Below are 22,904 nucleotides of genomic sequence, written 5' to 3'. Positions count from 1 at the left end.
CACATGTTACTCACTGAATTTTAACCTGCCTTTGGTTTACAGCACATCTAATGAAAAGGCATTATCGCTTTTGTTTCTTTTAACTGAGCTCCATGATGATTTTTTGTGGTTTTGTCAGCAACTGATGTTATCCCTCAGCTAATGTCAGCATTCTCCTGCTCTTAGGAATTCCCCTAGTATTCAAAATGTCAGAAAACAATCAAAAACTTGGGCATCAGAAAGAGAATAAACTCATCTGAAATACCAAGCGCACATTGCTGCCTGGCCCCCTGCAAGTAATATGCAAGATGGGTGGGAACAAGGTAAGAACTGGAGTAAACGCATGCCTGTTTTTAATTCTGGGTGTCTTAAGAGATTTCCACAATTTTCTGAAAGCACACGAATGACTGTGTCACACTGTGTGGCACAAGAGAGCGAGTGGCAAGCATGTCACTGGCATTTCAATTATTACTGGTGGAGCTGGATTCCTAGTAACTTTGCAGTACTAAGAAACATCTCATACAGTATTCTCTATTCATGTCCAAAATCACATTATCACAATACAAGGTTGGAAAATCTCTGCCTTGTCTTGTGGGTCTGAAACCACCACACAAGTCAAAGAGCCAAAACTAACAGAAATAAACAGTAAAACCAAAAAAGGGACCCTCTAAATAATAGAGAGAAACATGTGACACATAGATGACACACAAACCAAATACAAAAATTATGACCAAGTATTCACATTGGTTGATGAAAAAGACATTTATCAAACACATATGTGGAGTCACGCTCAGAACTTTGAGCACTCTTGAGGGTTTGGCAGCTGAAGTTCAGATGGAATTTAACCATGTTTTAAGTATGCATTTTTTTTTCCCCAGAAGGCAGCCCTGAAAGTGCAGGATTCTCAGAAAATAAATTAATTCATATTACAGGAGTATTTACTTATTTCATAAACTAGTCTGAGAGTTTAATTTTGTTTGTTGGAACAAACTTACCTGGAATACTCGCTGGAGAAATGGGACCAGATCTCGACTGGTTGCTTCCAACAGGTGAGCCTACAGGGGAAGGCGATGGGCCCCCAGGGATGCCAGAGAGATGTGGAGAAGCATGAGGGGAGAACGGAGACTGTGCAGGGTTGCTCTGTTCCCCTTGGCTGCTTGTAGAGCCTGATGCGCTAACGGCTGAGCTCAGGGTTGCTTCAGTTCCAGTCGGCAAGTCGTCAATGGATCCAGATAAATCCTGAGGAAAAAGAATGTAAGTACTCCTATGAACTCATATAATACTCAGGACACAGGACTTGAGAGCTGGCATGGCTACCAGCTCTGTTTGTTTACTTATTGCAGCAGATAACTGAGAGGTTGTCTTTTAATGTTGGTTCACATAGTTAAATGATGGCAGAAAACAAGGATAGTATATACAATTTTCCAATTAATCTCTAATTCTTTCAAGAAAAGAACAAGCAAGGGTAGCAAACGAATTGGAACCAAATTCACTCAACACAGAATTTAACCTTTTCCACCTGGGTTAAGCTTTCAAAATTAATCCCACAAATTCTGCCTGACAATACTAAAACTAATGAAAATGGCACTTCAGTTTCACTTTCACACAGTATTTCATTTCGGGGTTTGCTACCATTAACAATCACAGCTTATATGCTTCACTCTTTAAACCATCACCAAAATGAGAGAAGGGTGTAAAATATGCAGCTCTTCTAACCCTCACATGCAGCTCTTTCAGTTTGCAGAACAGACGCAAGCAGAGGCCTAGCTCAGGACCTGCTGGCCACCTACAAGCAAGGAAGGCCTCTTCTCTATTTCCATCAAGCACCAGCATACAACTCAGTTTCTCTTCCATTTTGTTTGAACACAATGCTAAACAGTTGCTCCATTTCAGTTCATAACTGCTGCATTTTCCATGAGAAACTTCCTTCATAGGTCTAAGCACATCTAAATTCTAACTACAGATGGCTGGGCGTATTCCCTAAAGCTGTAACACAGGAGTTATACTGGTCTTTGGGATCTGTGGGAGTACGTTGGTTTTTTAAATCACTGCAAAATCAGATATGAAAAACTGAGAATGCTGTGGCAAAGCAAGTGTGTGCCCCTTAACTGTCGGGGAAATTCCTAAGCAATCACAGAAAAATCTCATCTAAAATGAAAAGTCACAAAGATAGCTGTGCTTCTGTGATTACTGGCAAGGCACAGGTTAAGGAGCACATTACTATTTCTACTAGTGAATTAAGGTGCAAACAAGAAGTACAGAGTTACCACACATATAAAACAAGTCATTAAATGACCTTTGAGGCTTTCGATAACTGGGATGACATGGTGTATTACTCTGGCTGCTTCACTTTGACTTCACTTGCCTGGCTCATGCAGGTGGTTGCACCGTAGACAATGGTACCTGTTGTCTGAGTAGAAGTCAGGCACGGGCTGAAAAGCACTGGGCTCTCCCTGAGCAAAGAGCTCAGTAAGCAAAGCCTTACTGCTGCCTAATTTTCATAACAAAAAATAAATGTGTTTATAGAAGCTACAGAAATTGGACAAAATGCAAAGTTAGTGTGTTTTGTGTAAGAGTCATGCCCGATGCTGACCAGCTATGTTATGTGGAAAGCTCACAGTCAGTCCCCCCTAACACAGACAGTCTTCCAAGTCATGGAAAAAGCAGGATTAACAATTTAAACAAGAGGAAAACTCATTAAAAACAACACCTAGAACACTACATGTTATTCCTCCTCTTGCATAAAGATAGTAATACAATTCACTCAGCTTATCTCTCTGCAAGACACCTTGCAGACCTTATTTCTAATGAACTTCCACTAATACTTCAAGCACAACTCTCACCACAGATTAATTTTGCTTTTTCTGACAAGCACATGAAAAGCAACAATTAAGTTAGAAACTTCAGACTGTGTGGACTCTGCATTCGCTCAGAGTAGAGTTCCAGATCCTCACAAAAGGAAATTTAATTGTGAAATGGGCAGTAAACTATTTCCTTTTTCAAAACTATTAACTGTAGAAAATATGAACAAGAAATAACACTGCTTGATGCTGTATATAGCAATGCTAGGGATTTTTCACAGCAGAATGTATTTGGCAAACAGGTAAGCAATTACTGCTTTCCATACATAATATGGTATTCTAAATGGAATCAAACCACTGCTGTTGTGATGTGCAACACATGCTGCAGGAAATGCTGATAAAATAAATGCTGCTGAAAAGCATACATAAACCCTTGAAAACCGAATGTAGCAGAATAAAGCCTATTCTAAAAGAATATAAATTCTGCATAAAAAAACCAGATTGGTATCCAGCTGAGCAAAGATATAGAAAACACAGGGGTTTGCATTTAGAGTAAGAAAGGGTGTGTGTATTAAAGCTTTCATTTGTTTCAGCAAGGCACAAAGTACTTGAAAAACGAACATGCCGAAATAATAAAAAGCCATGAAGTGGTTAGCACTGTCCATGATGAAATTATCTCTTGTTCAGAGACCAAGGCAAAACCTGACCACTCCCCACAGTATCTCTCCAGCTTGTTGAGCCTGTATGTGGGGAATAACCTTGGGACAGGAATGAAGTTCACTTCTTCCACCAGGTCACATCTGACTTGTACAGTCTCCTGTGGCGACGGGGTGTTGGAGGAGTCCCAGGTGTTTCTTCAAGTGCCTGCCTTCCAGGGATTTTCTCACCAACCTGATGCAACTCCTTCACAAAAGTGGAAGAGGAATGCTATTCAAATAGCAAGGCCACACCAACCAGCACTTCACCCCCCCCTTCCCTCCTGGCACATGCAGTGAGAGCAGCCAGGCTGGCCCATAGCACCCACGGTACGCTGTGCTCCCCATGTGTGCTCAGCATAAGCACTGGGGTGTCCTCCCCGTGCTGGGGAACTTCACCATCAACTCAGCTGCCAAGGATGCCATGGTAGCATTCATTCATCAGACCCATCAAGAAAGCTCATAACAAGGTTGCTGTCAGGACAGCATGAAAGCTGTAGCCTACCTAGATGCCTGGGCTGTGCTACACTTGTGTTACAGTGGGCTAAAATGAGAAATATCAGCCCTTCTGCGCAGCACGGTTTGCAGATCATTACTTTGTATGCTTCGTTAACACATGCTTTGTGGCCTTACTAGTCCTCTAAGGTAGAAATCCTGAGTAGGCAAGCAACTGGGAAACTTCCAGCATACAAAGGCTTTAGGAACACCTCTGTTATCCACAAAAGCTAATTGGGAAATTACAGAGGAGAAGAAAGGGTTTATGTGAAGCACCCGGACAGAAAGAGCAGAAGTCGACTTACTGTTCTGCTATTATAAGTATTTTAATGCTTGCTTTTACCTCAGTTCAACAGAACAGTAATGAAGTTGTGTGCAATTTCCACATCACAAACATTTATTTATATATAAAATACTGTACATATACACAATTATATACCTAAATTACGTGGATATTCTTGCATTTACTTAGCATATCCATATGAAAAGCTATTAAAAAGCCTACTAATAAGAGAAATTCACAGTGGTTTAAGCAGACAGCCTAGTTAACAAAGAAGCTCTGTAACTAATACTCCTCTAGAGGACAATTTAGTCAGCAGGACACCAACTCTATTCTTCTTTTGTAAGTACTATCAGATCTATGATGCCTGTAAAGAACAGAGAGACCTTACTTACTGCATCTCATTCAAACCAAGGCACCTTCAAGCTACAGTGCTTCCATTTATCTTGCTGGAAAGTTGGCAGGTTAGGTAATTGCTGGGATTCTTTTAAGGGGCTCAAGTCCTCATACCCTAAGGCATGCCTTAAATTTTGCCTCTTTTCAGAGGCTTTTTCTGGAAAGTACTCTTTTCTTCCACTAAAATGTAGGAAGTCTGGAATTAGCAGAAATCTCTTGTTTCTTGCAGATCTGTTTCTAGAGTAATTTTGTTATTCTTGCCTACGGTATTGGTATGACTCAAAGTACACCAAATCTAAGAAAAACTGAAAGTAATGTTTTTCCCCTGTCACAAACCTGTATTACAGTTTTATATTCTCTATGTCAGCTTTACATCCTGTATTATGCAGGACACCACAGCCAGCTTCCAAAGTTAATTTCTAGATAATACCTTGATTACAAACTGAAATGTCTCTGTGCAAGATCTATCTCTTTTAGCAAAGTGTTTTATCTCTGACTGTCTTCACTTCCAGCCTCACCTTCCACCCATGCACAACCTTTATTCTTGTCCCACTGACAAGTACAAGAGCTAAAATGAACAGGATCACATTGTGCTTGGGATTATAATGTTATGCCTTCCCGGTGGTACGATCTTATCAGACTGACAGGAGAGACGCTCTTGAAACAGCACACCAATTTACTACTGCAATGCAGGCAGCAAGGGGTAGAGAGAAGTAAACTTGCTTATGTAGAGCCAGGAAACACAGTTACTTACAAACACAGCACAAGAAAAAAAACAGAACAAACACCCATATATAATATAATAAACTTACTCAAAGAACACACTCAGATCCAATAAAAAGCCAAAAAGAAGACTACAGTCACTCCATAATACCACCACAAGTTTACGCCCAGAGTGTGACAGGATCAAAGCATTCACCACGGAGCAAAAATTTACACTGTAAACACTTTGCACAGTTGCTGGTTTTGCCCAGGTGTGTCTCAGCAGACACTCAGTTTCACTAAAGCGATCCCTTGCTAGATATTAACAGTTGAAAAATGATGTTCACCTTCTCTGAAATCAGTAAAAATAGAAAGCTAACTGAACTCCTGCATCGCTGAATTACACCCTATGTTCACTGACAGGTTACTGTAATTTGGGGCTCTCTACCAGGGATTGCGCGGAGCATATGCAACTTGGGATTTATTTCAACTTTCCAGCTATTGCTTATTGGCTCCTTTATGCTCAGGGAGTAGAAGAAAAGCAGAGGTATTCTGTAGATATTAAAATTAAAGACACACAAAATCTCCCAGTCTCCAAGAAGCTGAAAACCCAAGACTACCATCCGTTTGCTAGCATGAATCCCAGCATTACATGGAGGGAACTGCAGCAACTGACTGGCTGCAGGATCAAAGCGCTGCTCACTCCATTCAGGCCTTCCTGCAGTATTTTTATTAGGATGGAAGATGTTGCTGCTCAAAAGACAGGATCCTGCATGAAATATCCATCTCTTTAACATGAATCACTGCCTTAGAAGCAGAATTATATATACATGCAAATATACTTTACATGTAAGTATGTAAATATATATTCAAGCAGATATACACTCTGCTATTGTTTTGGAGCCATGGGGGATTATGAACAATATGCTCTGTAACTGAGATTAACTTTGAACAAATGATTTGGCTGACAAACACACATACACACACAAAGGGAAAACCCACAATAGCCCTGTTTAAATTTCAAGATATTTGTAAGACCTCTTTTCATCACAAAGGAGCCTATAATAGCATGTTTCAAGAAGTCTTCCAAAGGCCCTGCTGGTCACATTGTCGAGGCAGTGAGCGAGCTAACAGCCTCCCATGGCCTGTGCAACTGGAAGAAAACATGAGCACAGCAATGACAGAGGCCACAGGCAAAATGCTTTCATTCTCTAAGGCTGCTACCCCCTACATGGGGGTCTTCCTTCTGCGCCAGCTACGTTGCAACCCTCAGTAAGCATACCAAATGTACCTAATGCACATCCCTAAAAAAAAATCTTTAACAGGAGACAGCAAGGCTGCTGCCACATTTTTGCCGAAGTGCCTTTAGTGCAATGAATTTAGGGACAGAAAACAGGGTTTGTTCTCTGAATCTTGCTAATTCAAGGTTTGGAGAAGGAAAAGCAAAGATTACTTCCATTTCAAACACCTCTTTGAGGAAAAAGCTTGATTTTTATTGACAGGCACAACTTGTCCTCAGAACATGCTATTTTAAGGAGAGGATTTGTTTCATACCAAAAACTTACTTGCAAGACAATACAGTTGGGAAGAGGCACTTTTTAGCTATTTATGGTACTTGTTGGTCTTATTTTATTCCACCTCACTAGAGGTTTTAATGGTTTTAACTTTAACGTCTATGTGCTGAACTATTCATGCAATACTCTAGATGAAGGGATTTCTCAGTGTATGATAAAACCACTAACTTTCTTGCACTAAGTTTAGTGACAAAGCACCACTTGCTGGGGAAACACGTTCCCTTCATTCTGCAGGCTTCACATGCTCCCCAAAATAACCCAGCTGCTGAAATGTGTTGCAAGGACTCCAGTCAGTATCAAACACTCTCTCTGAGAAGTTTCACAGAGAAGTCCCTGAGGATGTAAAATCTTTTCCCCCAAAGCCCTATATTCAGTCACACAATCGAGAAAATGTGTAAGCAAGCAGCGCAGTGCCAGTGCTCTGCCTGACACCTTTACAGCCTATCCTGGAATTACACTGGTCTTCCAGAAATTACCTACGAAAAGCCAACTTTGAAAAACAGACTCGAGTCACAGCAATTGCTAAGCAAATGACTGTTTTGGACAGTACTTACTTGTAATTTGGATACAAAATTCATTCCCAGTCTTAAAAAATGCCAGGAATGCTAGTGGCCTTCCTGACTGCCTAGGCAGGACTGCCACCCTAACGACGAATGTAGTTTTGTTCTGCTGGATATGGCATCTCACTGCAGCATTCAGTTCCCAGTTCATTTAAAGAAAGAGTAATTTGTTACTACATTTGTTTAACAAGCACCTGTTTAACAAGGATCTGTGTTTGTAGGACTACCTTAACTAAAAACTGGTGACCCGTGGATACAGGTGCCCAAGAGTAGAACACCCTAGGCATGTATCTGTTAAGACACAGAATGAGAAGTTGCTAAGATGGATACAGTTGCGTTTCTGTACCTGAACTGATCCACAGTGGGACCTTATTTGCTTGTCCGGTTGAGAGCTTAACAGCAAAACCAACTTGGGGCAATTAGAAATTCAAAACTGACACTGTAGCTTAGAGGACCCAGAGGAAAGCCTAGACCACTGCACACCTCCCTGCTCATACCCAGTGCCACTCATTACACGGTCTGCAGCTCCTGACAGTTAATGGGAAGAGGGCTCCTGAGTTCTCCAGCCACATCAAGAAATCTCCTAATGGCATAACAAAAAAGTCACCGGTTTACAAACATTGACTCTGGTATATGAAGTGATAAATACTAGGCCCATGTTCTATCAAAGCAAACTGACAAAGTCTAAGAAGGACTGTAAACAGGTAAGACACACAGCTTGTCTGAAAACAATACTCTTTTATATCAAAAATAAACAGTAAACCTCCAGAACAGAAAAACAGTAACACAGCATCTCTGAAGATAGGAACTTCACTGTTTATCTCTAAAGCAGAATGCTTAGCATGTAGAATTTCTGAGAACAAAATTTAAACCCCAAAAGCCGCGAACCCTTAGGAGCCGTTTGTTTCTTCAGCAGAGTAGCAAAGAAAAATTAACAGCCAACAATTCTTGTAGCTACAGCATCAGCTATTTATCAATAAATCACCAACATTTAAAACCAAACCAATGAAAAACACAACAAATTTACCCTCTGAAGAAGGAAGAAAAGTTGTGATTGTGTAACAGCATCCTAATGAAATTTTGTCGCACTCATAATACTTCCCATCCATAGTTTCCTCAGTGCCAATCTTAACCATTCCCAAACATGAAATGTTAAGGATTTTTCATATAAAGAACAATGAGGTGAGACATAATGACTTCCTTCTTTAGAGCCTGTTTGGATTGCAACCATTTTCTAGATCACGCAGCCTACAGCTACCTCCCCAGGGGGAAGACAGACTGAACTGGCAGGATAAAGCAGAGAGGAAGCTGACCGAATGAAGGAAAACGCGCACTGATCCAGAAACTTTCAAGCTCTCTGCAGATTGTTATTTTGGGGATTGCTATCCTCCTCCCTCTCTGCAGCAAGCTCAGAATTTGAAGGGCCAATGGGCAGATCCCCTGCTTCCCAGCCCAACCTTCTTTGCTGTCTGTGCTTCTGGCCATGCTGAATCTAGCATCACCAAGCACGAAGAAAATACCGGCTCCTGCTGTTCTCCCTCTCATTATGTGCTTGTTCTACTTTCGCAGGTGATGTAGAAAGAAATCCAACCAAGCAAGCAAGGAGAGGAGTACTGAATCACAAGAAAGACAAAATGGACTTGAACAAAGCATATGAGAAAGAATAAGACATTACCAAAAACAATATATGGGTCAGCAGATCTGAAAGATGCCTAAATTTTTAGCAGGAGCAGCAGCAATCTGTATTAGAATTTACTGCTTACTCCTTTATTCTGTTTAATCTGGCTACCATGCTTCTGGAAACTTGCAGCACATGTAGTCAGACACAGTCCATCTTTTCAAAACCCTGAGATTTTGCAGGTGTGGCTCAAGCAAAAAGAAGCAAACACCACTTTAGAATACTGTAACATGAAATGTGGTAACACTCACACCATGTCTATCCCGCAGGACGCCCACATGCGATTGCAGGGCAGAGATTCTCAATAGGTCTATGCAGGGTAGCTCACGCAGGAGAAACTCTTTAAACATGACCACACAACCTAACACAGCTTAATGTACCTCACTGTTTACTACTACAGACATACCTTGAGTCATAGCACACGTATTTTGCAACTAATTAACATCTGTCCACATGTGTTTTTCAGACTACCCCACACTGTATTCAGAAGGCATTAGCCATGATGTTAGAAAGTTTGGAACCTACAATACTGTGTGCTTATAGACCGCAGTTGAGAGAACAGAGAAAGTGTTGGTCCAACAATCAATTGTCCACTGATCACTGGAAGCGGATCTTTTTCTCCCACAATAAATTAGGCAACTTGGTAATATGAGCTGTTCCAGCTTTCCAAGGCTAGCAATGTGTGGATCACAGCAACCTAAACAACTGCTGAACCTATACACCTGTATGTCCAAGGTTTAAAAGTTCTTGATCTACAGCACTTGCCTTTTTTTAATTCTCACTGGCATATTAATATCCTTTGTAGAGTTATGGTTTGACAAAAAAGATGTCCCAGCAGGTTACCGTGGGAATAAGGATCTACAAAATACAGTTTTTCATTAGCTCAGGGCTTGTGCATGCATCATACTGCGTCTCTTTCTTCTCTCTCCCACAGCACCCTGTAACCAAATACCACAACTCAATGAGATGGTAAATAAGCCACAGATACATCTTAAACTTCAAAAACACAGGTGCTCCCATAACTTTCCATCTCTTCCCCTTGACTCAGAAGCTGAAAGGAACAGAAAAATGTATACAGCAAAAGGAGCGATAAATGTTAGAAAGGCTTCCTTTTAAAGGAATGGAGTAAGGCAACTTGCCTCAGAGAACAGTATTAATTAATGAATTAGTTTTTATTTAACAGAACTTGGACACACTGGATATGCAGTGTTATACTTGGCTATCAGACAGAAATGAGTGTTGTAACATCTACTGCAGTAAATTCAGCTTCCTTTGTCACTCCAGACTCATTCTGTCAGCATCACACAAGAATCTCTCATCCTCCTCCCTGTTTCTCTTTCTTTTTTTTAACCCAACACAACCCCAGCGGCACGCAGTTTGACAACCAGTAGAGCACAAATACGGCTGTGATAGCTCTGGCTCTGCTTTGCTCCACATCCCCCACCATGCACACAAACTGCTTGATCCTTTCCAAGGTTTATGTGCCACAGGAGCAAACCCAAACAATTATGCTTCAAGAGCTGTTCACTCAACCCCTCCCACCTCTCCATTTTCCAGTAACCTGGGAAAAGGCTGGGAAATCCAAGATGGTAATAAAGCAGAAACCAAACTTTCAGGTTGTTTCTCACACATGTCAGCTAGAACCAGACTCCCTCATCACCCGAAGTTCTGGAATTCACATCTCACAGTAATTCACTGCTGGTTAGGCACACTATTGTGCAAAATAATTGAGCAGCAAGGGAACGCGATATTTTGAGATGATATGGCTTTGACAGACTTGTGTTTCAGAAGCCTCTATAGAAATTTCAAAAGGCTTCTGAAACCCTAGAAAAGTGTCCTGGCCTCAGATTCCTTCTGAAATAATGTCTTGATTACCTACTAAGAAGGGTAACTTGTACTGCTCCAGTTAAGCTTTAAGAAAGGCCAGTACCTTCCCCTGTCTACTGCTGAGCATGCTGCTCCAGCCAAGCTTATGAACTGCTTTTGGGGCGGGAACAGGTATCTTGAAGCTAAGATGATGACATGGCTGTCCTGATTGTTGAGTGCATTAAGTTAGTCTTTCTCCAACAGGTTCATAATTTTAGGTGCACTCCTGAAATCCAACAAAGGAGGAGAAATGTGGAAGAGTCACTACAGAAGTGCTAAACCATGCAGTCTATGCAGCCTACAGAAAAAACAATATACCAGTTATTACTGTTCCTTTGATTAATGTATCACAGAAAGGAAGTATTTCCACGATGAGTTGCAAAAGCCAGTTTTTTGTGAGTGCCTGAGCATGCTTCAAAGTTGCAGCTTTTTCTTGGCATAGAGAAGACAAGGAGTCCCGAGTTCTTTCAGTAGGCTGTTCCTGAAAAAACGTCCTTGGCTTGACAGGAGGAGGTTGGTATTGCACAGAACTACCAATTCAGTGTGATGCTAGTAAAAATGCTCTGACAAAAAGTCCAAGAGAGCAGGGGCAGAATGATCAGTGTACAGCAACTGTGATTTGCACAAATGCAGCTGCAGCTCCATGCACCACAATGGGTGGACACTCAGTGGAGCCTTATTGAGCAGGGTGCTCTCATTTGCCCTCCTGTGCAACGGTGCTTTACCGAGCCCTTCACCTGAGATGCCAATAGTCCTTCCCCATCGCCTGTCCCCCTGCTGTAGCTCCCTTCAGAAAGCACCACTGCTGTACCACAGCCCACAGACACAGTGCATTTGGAAGCCACTTATATGAAATATTTGTAAAGAGAATGAAAGATAACTTTTTCCCCCACTAATTTCTATTCTAGTTGCACTACATTTTGAGTATGCTCAAAAACATGTTGAGTAATGTGACAGAGCTGGAAAAAATGCGCTTCAGCCAGAAGCTTCTCTATGATTCTATGCAAGAGGGTCTGCCAGGATCCTGCAAGGCAGTGTTCCTTTGCCCTCCTCTCCTGCTGCTGTTCCCCCAAGGAAAACCCATGTCATACACATCAGCCAAGGAACTGCAGGACTTGTCAATGGTGGCACCCTGGTCCTTGCAAGATGAAGCAAAATGAGACTTCAGCCCTGACAGACCTTCTGGTGCAGCTCTACTGCTGATTCTCCATCCTCTAAATTTGTGCCTGAGCTACCTAACGCAGCTTAGGGAGCAGGGCTGAAAGGTCATCTGGGGAATGCGTGTGAGAGGATGAGAAAACAGCAAGCTCCATCATGGCACAGTTCATAAGCACTACAGCTCAAGAAGAATGTGGTTCTTACCCTGATGAAAATTTTTCTGTGTGGCTTGTAAGGTCATTGCTGATTTGTTCAGTGGTGCCTGAGCATTTGTTCCAGTCCCCTGTTCTCAGTCTTTATGCTGACGACTACAAATTGAGGCAGTATTTATACAATGCTTTCTTTTAAAAAAGCCCTATGTATCTCACAACTTCTAAGATCTACCTGATGGAACTATCAAACCAAAGCTCATTTCATCCTTTGAGTTATTCATTAGACAGACCATCAAAAAAGAGGGGAAAAAAAACAAATCAGTAAGTTGGGATCTTCACAAAGTCCCAAAATACTTTGAAGGGTGCTTGTCAGAACAAACAAATGTACCAAAGAAACAGACAGCCTTATAAATCAAGTAAAGAAGTAAATGAAGAGAAAACATATGAAAATTTCAACAACTATGCCAATCTGTTGCGAGCTGTACCCGTGCCAGTGAGCGGCCTCGGGGCGCTGTAGGATTCCTCAGTGCAGTGCCAAGCTCCAGCAATACTGTTATGGTTAGAGAGGAATTTCTCACAAGAGCTAACAAAGGCAGAAGGTCATAAATAAACACAGCAGGATTGCCTTGTCAGTTCTCATTATTAGCGCTGCAGGCACTTGCTTTTCTATGGGCTGCTCGCAGGTTCATTTAAGTGTAAGAGCTCCTCCTCAGAATTTCACATGCTCATAAATAAAGGCAACATTTCTTAAGAAAGAAAGGCACACCTAAGTTATTTTTTTTTTATTACTTTTTATGCACACAGGGGCATATGTGCATAAGCTGCTTGTGCTTTCTGCAGCTGTCCTGTCCATATGCACCACATGAGCTTCCCGCACTCACTAAAAGCTTACATGCAGCTAACCCAGAGCTGCAGCATCCTTCTACACTGGTGTCCACTATGCCGTTCTGGCCTCTGTCAAGACTATGGCCACAACGAATGAGGACAGCTTTCCTACTGTAATAATGGTCACCAGAATTACAACTGGGCAGGAAATGAGGCTGAGCAACTAAACCGATCCTGACGCGCATTATGCAACTAGGAAAGCACAGCTGTGTGATCATTATTGCAATTATAAAATGACATTTAGTGTTAACTTTCTTTTCTTACTGGATTTTGAAACACAGAGTGGACAGTACCCGTAACTCCAGGGGTACAAATGTGCAAAGAAAGAAGGGAAAAGTTCTTAAGATCAAAAGTGCTGGTCCTTCATCTCCTGTCCAAAGTTAACAAACACCTCACTTCTCTCATACACGTAACTACCTACCTCTACTCATACCTATATGAGTAAAAAGTGAGCTGCATAAAACTAGACACAAATACTGATTTCAAGTTGCATATCTAGTGCTTTTCAGAATATTAGGCAAAATTTAGAGATCAGCAATGCTACCTCCAGAATAGTTTTAATTTCTGTTGATTCTACTGGAATAAAAAAATGTAAAGATGTGAAGAGAGCTCAAAGGTCACAACCTTGAAAACGCCACCATTAAATAAAAATTAAGGTCAACTGGGGATGCCTGGTAGCAGGAAGAGCACTGCTCAGACACCATTCCTCCTAACACGACAGAGGTGGCAGAGAACCTAGTTACCTGCCAAAAACCACCCCAAACACAGCTCCCTCCTGTGAACTTGAACACTAATGTGCTGGTTCATGAAACAGTTGTGTCTACCTTTCTAACTGGCTAAATTTTGACCAGTGTTATTACTATAATCGTGCTATCTCAGATTCTCACCTTTTGAAGCAAATCGCATGACTGACAAGCGAAAGCCCCGGTGCCTTCAGTGCTTTCTGTAAGAAGCTGGTGAAAATCACTCTCCTTCCAGCTTGCTTCCCATCTGAGCACCTCCTATCAAAGGAACTCAGGTTGCTGGTCCTGATGCACTACAGCGGAAAAGCCATGTTCAAAGAACTGTTTCTCTCAGCTGTGCAGTCCTTCATTATACGCCATTCATCATTATCAACATCAGGAGCTGTTGGATCAGCCCTTGTGAATGAAAAATCTCCCTGTTTAACTTTTAGAGGCTGCCAGCTTGCTCTCTTTTGCCTCTGTGCTTAGGCAAGGTTTGCACTCTGGGCAGCAGGCTGCCAGCCGTGCTGTGGGCGCCTTCTCCACACAGCCCACCCTAACACAAGGACAGCAGCCTCTCCCTTCAGCCAGCTGGAACGCACGGAGCCATGTTCCAAACTGTTGGCCCTATTCAGCTGGCTTTATCAGACACAACACTGAAGGCGCTGGGGAACCTGCTTTCTGTCTGCACACCGCCAGTGATGTGCTTCTCATCTCCAGCCTGCTTGAGAGGAAAGAGCTGGAGTAAAGGATAAGAGCTTCCAGCTGGTCAGTCTCTCTTGATCTGTAGGCAAGGTGCCGTTAGGGCACGGGACAGGCTGTAATCCCTTCTCCAAGTACAGAAATGGAGATGCTTCTCTATTTCTAGCCTCTTCTCTTGTGCTCAGTTCCCCTGACTCTCCACCATCTTGATCTGCGCCCCCAGCTCCTGCACTGGCACCATCTTGGCTAGTGGCTCCTTCACCAACCCTCACTTCACCGTGTATGCTCACTTCTAGTTGTGGGGCAGGAGGTCTGCAGCACTGCTGGCTGTGGGGAGGGAGCTCAGCATGGTGGGGCCCAAGAGCCTCATCAGCTGAGGAGCAGGGTGTCTGTTCTCCGCTGTCAGAGTGCTCAGGGCTGTAGTGCCTCAAAGATGCCATCCCAGCAGCAGGCAGCATGCACACCCACCGGACACTTGACAGAAAGTGAATTTTGTCTGATAAAATACAATCTCTTACTCGATTTTTCTCTTTTCCTTCTTACTTATAAATCATAGGTACAAGAACCCTCCAGAAAATGAATGTGTAAAGTAAGCGGGGAAGGTGTGTGTGTGTACCATAATAAACTATATTCAAAGGATAAACACACAAAACCGAACATTTTTGTTCCTCCTTACCCACAGAGTAAGAAGTAAGAGAACTGAATTGGGAAGACAGCCCACTTTGTGAACCAGAGGCCACTGAAGCAGGCCATCTGCAACCTAGCGCGGCTCTCCTCACATGATCTCACGGTCTGCCCCTCTGTGGCTGGAGACGGTGAACAGCTTCACGTTGACTCCTGCCATGTCTTCTTGACTTGTGCATCTCAAGTATGGGTGTTTCTGAGGCAGGATAGCCCAGTCAAAGTAGTACTTACGTATTTTTTCCTCAGTTTTTTTCTTATTAGCATTTTTAAGACATTTACCTATCAGACACATTGCAATTAATTTATCTTCCCTTCAGTGTGAGGTGTCCTTGCCCATGGCAGGGGGGTTGGAAACAGATGATCTTAAGGTCCTTGCCAACCCTAACTATTTTATGATTCTATGATCAAAGTGTATTTACTTCCATAGAAACACTCCTCTGCCACTGATTTCAAAAGGAGAGCTGGGTTTCAACCCACTCACTCAAACCTGTGTTAATTCTTGCATCTCCTTAATTATTTCAGAAATGGAGAGATCCTTACACAAGTCACACTCAGACCTACTAACTGCTGTGAACTACGAACAGCATTAGAGCTTAGGATGTTTCTAAGGGGTCTCTGTGGCACTTTGAAGTCACAGTGAAAAGACCTTCAGGTTTCAGAGACACTTCTTTTTTACCCCTTCTTTTTTTTAGTACATAACAATGGTTTTTGTTCCTCGGTGTTTGTGGTCATATTTCAGAGGCACGATACCCACGGCTTTTTTGGCATTTTTTGTATCTTAAGCTTATTTTACATAGTTATACATCTGGAGTTACATAAAACATTATAAAAACGTTTCAAGGACTTCAGATTTCTAGATTAAATACTTTCCCATATTCAGCACTATACATTTCATTGCCGTAGATGCACTACTGCGGAGTTTTTCCTTCAGGAGCAGGAAACATTTATTTTGTAAAGCCTGAGAAAGGTCATTTTACATTTTTTAAGAGAGTGAAAAAATTATGCAAAGAACAGTTGAGGAAGGGAAAAAGAGCAGGAGGCATATTTCTCTTAAGAATTATGGAGGTATTTTCTTGTTAAAAAATATCATTTGTTATTTTTCAATCAAAGAAAACTGCAAGGAAAGACTAAAAAGGTTGAAACAACTACTCTAAAAAAATTATGAATGTACCAAAAAAATCACAAATAGCACATTAATGTCAGAGTGTTGGCTCCCACTGACTTCTCAGGATTTTAATTTTGCTTTTTAAAGATAGAAAAGAGGACAGAAGCAGAGAAGGAATCATTAGACTAAATTCAGCCTGCCTAGCCTTAATTTTTTAAGCTAAAACCACTGAACTGAGTCCATGATCTATATCCTTTTGTACCTGACCACTTCAGCCATCCCTGACACTTGACCTGCTTCCAAAAAGCAAGAAGTCCAATTTAAGTTGGCAGCCCTATGGGGAAGTAATGGTTTGACCCTTGTCCCTTCCACCGCAACCGTTCCAATTCTCTAATGATTTCCCTGCAGGGTTCATTTACCAGTTCTGGGTCAAAGACCAGCTCATCCACGAAGGCAAGGGGCAGCACAGGCGCTACCTGATGGATTTGAAAATAAGTGCATCGTAAAGGAAACCTCCATCAATTAGGGATGGCCTTTGAATTCAAAACAAAAGAAAGCAAAGTGCAAATCATAATGTCTATTCTGTTCACTTTAGCACCACAAAGATACATGTGTTGAGAGACATATTCTAGCTGAGGTACAGAACCAGCAGTCATCCTAGCACAAACAGTCCCAATTCATCCTCAGAGGGGATGGCCTTTTGCTCACTCTGAGCAATTGGGAAGTCAAAGGGATTCACTATTCGATTCCAGGTAAGCTTTTGATACATCTGAGTTTTAATATTAAACACACTGTGACTCTAACCAGAAATATTAAGACCTGCTATAACTAAGAAGCAAATATTACCCAGATCCACTTTCACTTTTTGGAATCTGTGACTTCATTTACCTTTACATGGAACATTTTCCAAGAGTTCCAAAAAGCCTGAAGAAACTTCTTTATAATGTTTCAAAATCAGCACCTAAATATCACAATTTGTCAATGAAACTTTTGTCTGCCTGTGTGCAGGCGTATGACTCTCTATTCTTCTGCCCAATCCTAGTATGTATATATTATTTTCTAGCACAAGAGGCACATAAATATATATTTTGGCTAAAACAGAAAGACTGGGAAGAACATAAAACCCCCCCAAAACTCACTAATGTGACTTTCTAAAACAATGTATGTCTGGGAAAAAAAAAAAAAAAAGAAAAGTGTGAGTGTTAAGACTGAGGATAGCCAAATTTAAACAGGGAGGGCAGAGAAAAAAATATAATGAAAACACTGTGATTGCCAAACTTTTTAAAGCATTTGTTCTTCACAAATTCAAAATCTAAAAGCTACGTAAACCCCTCAGTTCTGAGCCCATCAAACTTGCTGACCTTGAATCTCATGAACTACCTCCCGAAGGCTTTAGTATTGTCACCTCTGCTTTGGCAAAAGTGAGGGATGGGCAGCAACCCCTGGGATCTGATTGAACAAGATTTGTCTGTGCAGTCAGGCTGGCTGAGAGCAAGCTCTTGCTGCCAAGCACACCATATGTGACAGGAAAACTTTTGTTAATAAAAACCATATTGATGTACTTGTTAACGACTTGAACACCCCAGTAATTGAATTTAAACCAGTTAACTATTCACCAGGGCTTCATCAGCCCACCTCCTTCATCTCCTTTACCCCTGTATTATTTCAAAGCAACTGGAAGAGTTTTATACCACCACCACCCTTCCCACCACAACCCTTTCACTGTGATGTGAGCTCAGGAAGCCTAGCATTTAAGCAGCTCATTTGAAGTGCTCTTAACTGCATTTCTGAAAGAACAAAGCAGTTTTATAACTCCCTCTACACAAACAGAAGGCACTCATCTGAGAACTTCTCCACCAGTAAGTTACACCGGTACACAACTGGCTACCACCGTGGCGACGAAGTCTGTCTGTTCCCTAATAGGGATCTATCACACCTATGTTTCTGTAAGGATTTTGGGTTTTATCTATTAAAAGGGATGAAGGAAAGAAACAAAGCCTCCTCAAGCACTCCAGCCACAGTACAAAAAATGTTTAACACAGAAGTTTTTCAATTTCCTCATCAGCAACACTATTTAAAAGCTGAGTTACTAAAAGGTTGCAATTACAGAAAGATGTTTTTCAGTAATTCTTTTAAATGCAGTAATTCTTTAATTTCTTTTCCCTTATTTTTCATCAATTACATTTAATTTTCTTGTGAGTCAACAGAAGGGAGCTGACAATAAAAGCCTGATGCAGCAAACTTTTCTGGAGGCCCTTAAACCAAGTGATTTCAGTTTATAATCAGGATATGCTACAGCCTGTATTCACAGCTACCCTTACTATGGCTCTACTTCAGCTCAAAAAGTGTGGGTTTGCATGATTTCTTCTGGGCTGGCAACATTTTGCCTTTGCAGTTGTATGTCAAGAATGGATTATTGGAAAGAAATTACCTAAATTGTTTGTTTTTACTTGAATTAAATTACTTTGTCCACCTCATTTATCTTACACAGGCCACAATTTGCTATTGCCATTTATTTACACAAATTCTGCATCTGATTAACTCCTTACTGGTGAGCACCTACAAAAAATGAAGACAATTCTCTCAGAGTGGTCCTTCTTGCTTCCTAAACTCAGGTGGGAACAGAAAGGCCAATAGCTGTCTTTAACCTCCCACTGGGTCTCAGACCACACAATAATCACACACACTGCAACAGACCTGCACAACATTTGGACAGCATCTCAGTGGATGGATAGCTTGTCTGTAGAGATGTGAACTTATCAAGGTTCTGCTTAGTGTAGATATCCAGACAAGCAGTTGGCAGCAAGGTTTCTTCTGCACTAATTACATTCTTTTCCAAAAGTTCACCCTGCCTGGGTGTCCAGGTAATTGCAATTAAGGCAGGAATCTGGTAATTAGAAATTCAAGTGCCCTGCCAAGAACAATACACTTCCTCTTAACGTGCTGCCCAAAGAACTAATTCACTTGGAAAGGACAGAAGCTGATGTGAAGTGGCAGAGTAGATGTTGATTAAGCAACAACCACAGAAATGAATTCCCCTCCCCCTAAAATCAAATTCATTATATCTCATTTAGACTCCTTGAAAGCGTTTTATTACCTTTGGAACATTTAAAGTAAGTGAGAACTCAAAAATTTCAGCCCTCCAAACAGCAGCATTTTCTGCTCCCCAGCCCCAGCTCATTTGCTTAGAACTGCCAGAACATCTTTTTCAAAGCTAAAAAACATAATGCTGGTCATAGTCCCCTTCAATCTCCCACCAAAATGCTAACTTTGTGTCATGACTCAGCAACTACTGGTCATGGGCATTATTTGGTAAACACCAAATTACTTAGTAACCTTTGAAATACGTTTTAACAGAGAACAACAAATACATTATTTAAAAAGTATGATGCAGAGCCACTCACAATTTTGCTCTCCCACTGAACAGAAAGATACTACACTGGCCTCTGAATTCCAGATCTTTACATGGTACTGTTAGGTAGAAACAAATGTTTGTTCAGTTGTGTTTTTTTTTTTTTTTCTCTCCTAATACATTTCTTTCTAACTCACAGTTGTTCTTATCAACTCAGAAGAACATCTCTGTCCCAGATATTGGGCTTAGCCTCTTACACTTTATATTACTTTTTTCTTTCATGAAACACAAAAAGCCTTTTTCCACTGGGGTAAGAAAACTGTTATTGTGTGTATATTGTGTATGCGTGTGTGTGTGCACATATTTACATGAAGTTACATGGACACAGAGGTTTCTGTCCAAATAAAGCCCTTGAACCATGTGCCTGGCTTTACACATAGCAGCATCTATTCATTTTTATATAGCTGAATAATTTGAAATTCAAAGTTGGAGGGCTCTGGGCCAATGCTGTTTAAAATTATTGGGGGGGGGGGGGGGAGAAGAGGGAGAGAGGGAGAGAAAAGGGTTGAAGGAGGAATTCCCTTCTTTCTGAATAAAAATCTCTACCAGGTCCATGTTTGTGACAGATGAGTCAAGGAAAGTGCTCTCTCCAGCACCACACTGTGGTTCCCAAACAGCTTCTTCTGGATGACATTGCTACCTCTTTTAATAAGCTACCCAGGCACTATCAAAGGAGCTTCCGCTGCCTTGTCCCGTGTTTCACCCACTGGAGGCTTCAATAAACTCCCATCACTGGGATTGATCTAGGGATCAAAAACCAGCACAAGCATCACTCACATAATCCGGAAGGCACTTTACAAACGGAGCCTAGAGCAGCACTGCAAAATGTATATATGATGGAAAACTATGAAAAGGAAAGGATGCTTTGAATTTCTCAAGATTTGTTGTTGGTTTGCTTTTATAAGGCATTATAACAGCAGTTTTGCCCCCCTACTGCCCCCAGTGTTTTTAAGTCTAAAAAATTACTCTGTTCACCCCTGACCTCAGTTTCCTATTACCTTAGTGGGTTTCCAAGATTCCTTAGATCATACCCAGACATAACTGCTAAAGGAACAAGCTGAGATCATCAAAACCTTATGACTGAAACACTGAAAACAAAATAAAATGTACAGTTTTCACCGCCCACTCCAGAAGTACATCAAGTGCACAGTAAGAAAAGCCTACGGTAAGAAATTACCTCTCACGTGGTGCAGCAAAAGCCTCGGGAGCCAGTAATACAAGAAATAAAACTGCTGTTTTGATTGATAGATCTGTTAAAGTTTCTTATCGCTTATTTCCAACAACGTCAGTCAAATAGGTTTTATCTTTTATCAGTAACAAAGTAAGTTATTTTTGCCTCAGAATTTAAATTGTAGATCCTTACAAGTAGAGAAATAGCACTAAGCCAAGCGACAACTGGGGACTAATATTTTCCAACTGACCTAATAATGTACTGAAAGAAAAATAACAAAGATTAACTATTATGAACTAACACTCTGCTCCTTCCTATAATTCGTTTCTGCTGATCATAAGCAAGGTGTTTCTTTCAGGTATATCGGGCTTTGTTTTCAGTTAAGCTTCCCATCTATACTTATTGCAGGCACATCTTAAGGCTCAGCAGAATAAGCCAAAATTCTCTGACAGGCATCTGCATCATGATGCAGTACAGAAATCAACTCCATGGAGTCTGGGTCCACGTAACACATTTTACACGTGTTACACATTTATTTACACATATTTACATGTTATGTAAACATACACACACACACACATATATATGCAATACATATAATGATGACAAATCTTTTAAGTGGCAAAGAAGAATACTGGAAAAATGGCTTGCTCTCAGCAGTATTTGCTTTTGTATCATAAGTGGTTTTTATTTTCCTAGGGAGGTTAAAATTTATTATTCAAGGAGTATGAAAATCCCCTAAGCTGCATGCTGATTTCATAGTTACAACATGCTGAAAGTCACTGGATGCTTTGTACATGGCATAATAGTGAAGATAGTGCTTTGCAGGGAATTTGGACTAGAAAAGACTGAAAAAAAGTTAGTAGCCTTATCCCCACTGTATTTACAGAAACTTACACAGAAGCAGATGAATAGCTGACTGCAAACACACAGTTGGATAAGATCATTTCCCAGGGTGCTAATGCTATCTGCAAACAAGCAGGGCTGGGCCTCATTCCCTTCTAAATTGCAAGGGTCCATCACAAACCCGGGAGCGAGAAAAAACTACGGAAGGCCACAAACCGCAAAACCAGCAGAGGGATTTAGGCAGAAAAAAGGTATTTGTCATGTCAGAAGCTACCAGATCCCAAGCAGACGCCAGTGCAGAACCACCCTGCTGCTTCTGTGTGCCTGCTGGAGGGACCCACTCCTACCTGGGACCCATTGTGAGCAGGCAGCTCCTTGGCCCCTTTCCATAACCTCTTTGTCTTTGTCTGTGTCCTGCTGGACTAGAACCATGGCTTACACTGCATTAGACCAGGCTATTGCAATGTCATATACCACTGGCTCTGGTCGGATGTTGTTACATACCCCAGCAGTGTGCCAAGCATTGGCCAGCCATGCTCCCTAACACCAGCCGTCATCTGGGGTATCCCACCTCAAGAAGCAAAACTGCTTGGATCTCTCTTTGGGTGGGAAAATGCACTTCTTTTTACATTAAATATGTTACTACACTAGTTATGTAGAATAAACTTTCTCATATATCAACTTCAAAAATGGTTAATAAGGGATTCTTAAAAGTCAGATTTTTCTATATAATACTCCATAAAACAATAACGTTCTTTTACTGCTTCTTTCTTCAAAGATGCACAGCTTTTCTGAGAGCTGCATCCATTCAACTAATGGAAAGAAGCCAAGGTGCAACCAGAAGCACTCACTTTGCGAAATCCAAGTGGTCCTTTTAGAAAAATTATATTAACCAGCATACTGTGATATAAATCGCTCCATAAAAGCAGCAAACTGCCTTATAAACTGCTCTTTCAAAAATAACTTTAGTAAAAAAATAAGTTAACAACGGGCTGCGCAACTGTAAAAGAAGTTGCCAGTCCCCAAGTAAGATGATGAAAA

The 22,904-nt window shown here is 41.3% G+C and overlaps 1 protein-coding gene across 10 annotated transcripts in view; it reads right to left on the bottom strand.

Annotated features, from left to right (window-relative positions):
• ARID1B (AT-rich interaction domain 1B) overlaps positions 1–22,904 on the bottom strand; it is a 331,009-nt gene that overhangs the window by 100,348 nt on the left and 207,757 nt on the right. For all 10 annotated transcript variants that reach the window (XM_061378216.1, XM_061378224.1, XM_061378217.1 and 7 more), the window contains one exon: positions 975–1,218. In XM_061378216.1, coding sequence (XP_061234200.1) covers positions 975–1,218 — 244 coding nt within the window. The remainder of the gene's footprint in view (positions 1–974; positions 1,219–22,904) is intronic.

The sequence above is a fragment of the Neopsephotus bourkii genome, unplaced genomic scaffold, assembly GCF_033783945.1.
Source record: "Neopsephotus bourkii isolate Nb327-2 ecotype Australia unplaced genomic scaffold, CSIRO-AGI_Nbou_v1 NB_1765, whole genome shotgun sequence".
Taxonomy (NCBI): Eukaryota; Metazoa; Chordata; class Aves; order Psittaciformes; family Psittacidae; genus Neopsephotus; species Neopsephotus bourkii.
This window is presented reverse-complemented; position numbering and strand designations above follow the sequence as displayed.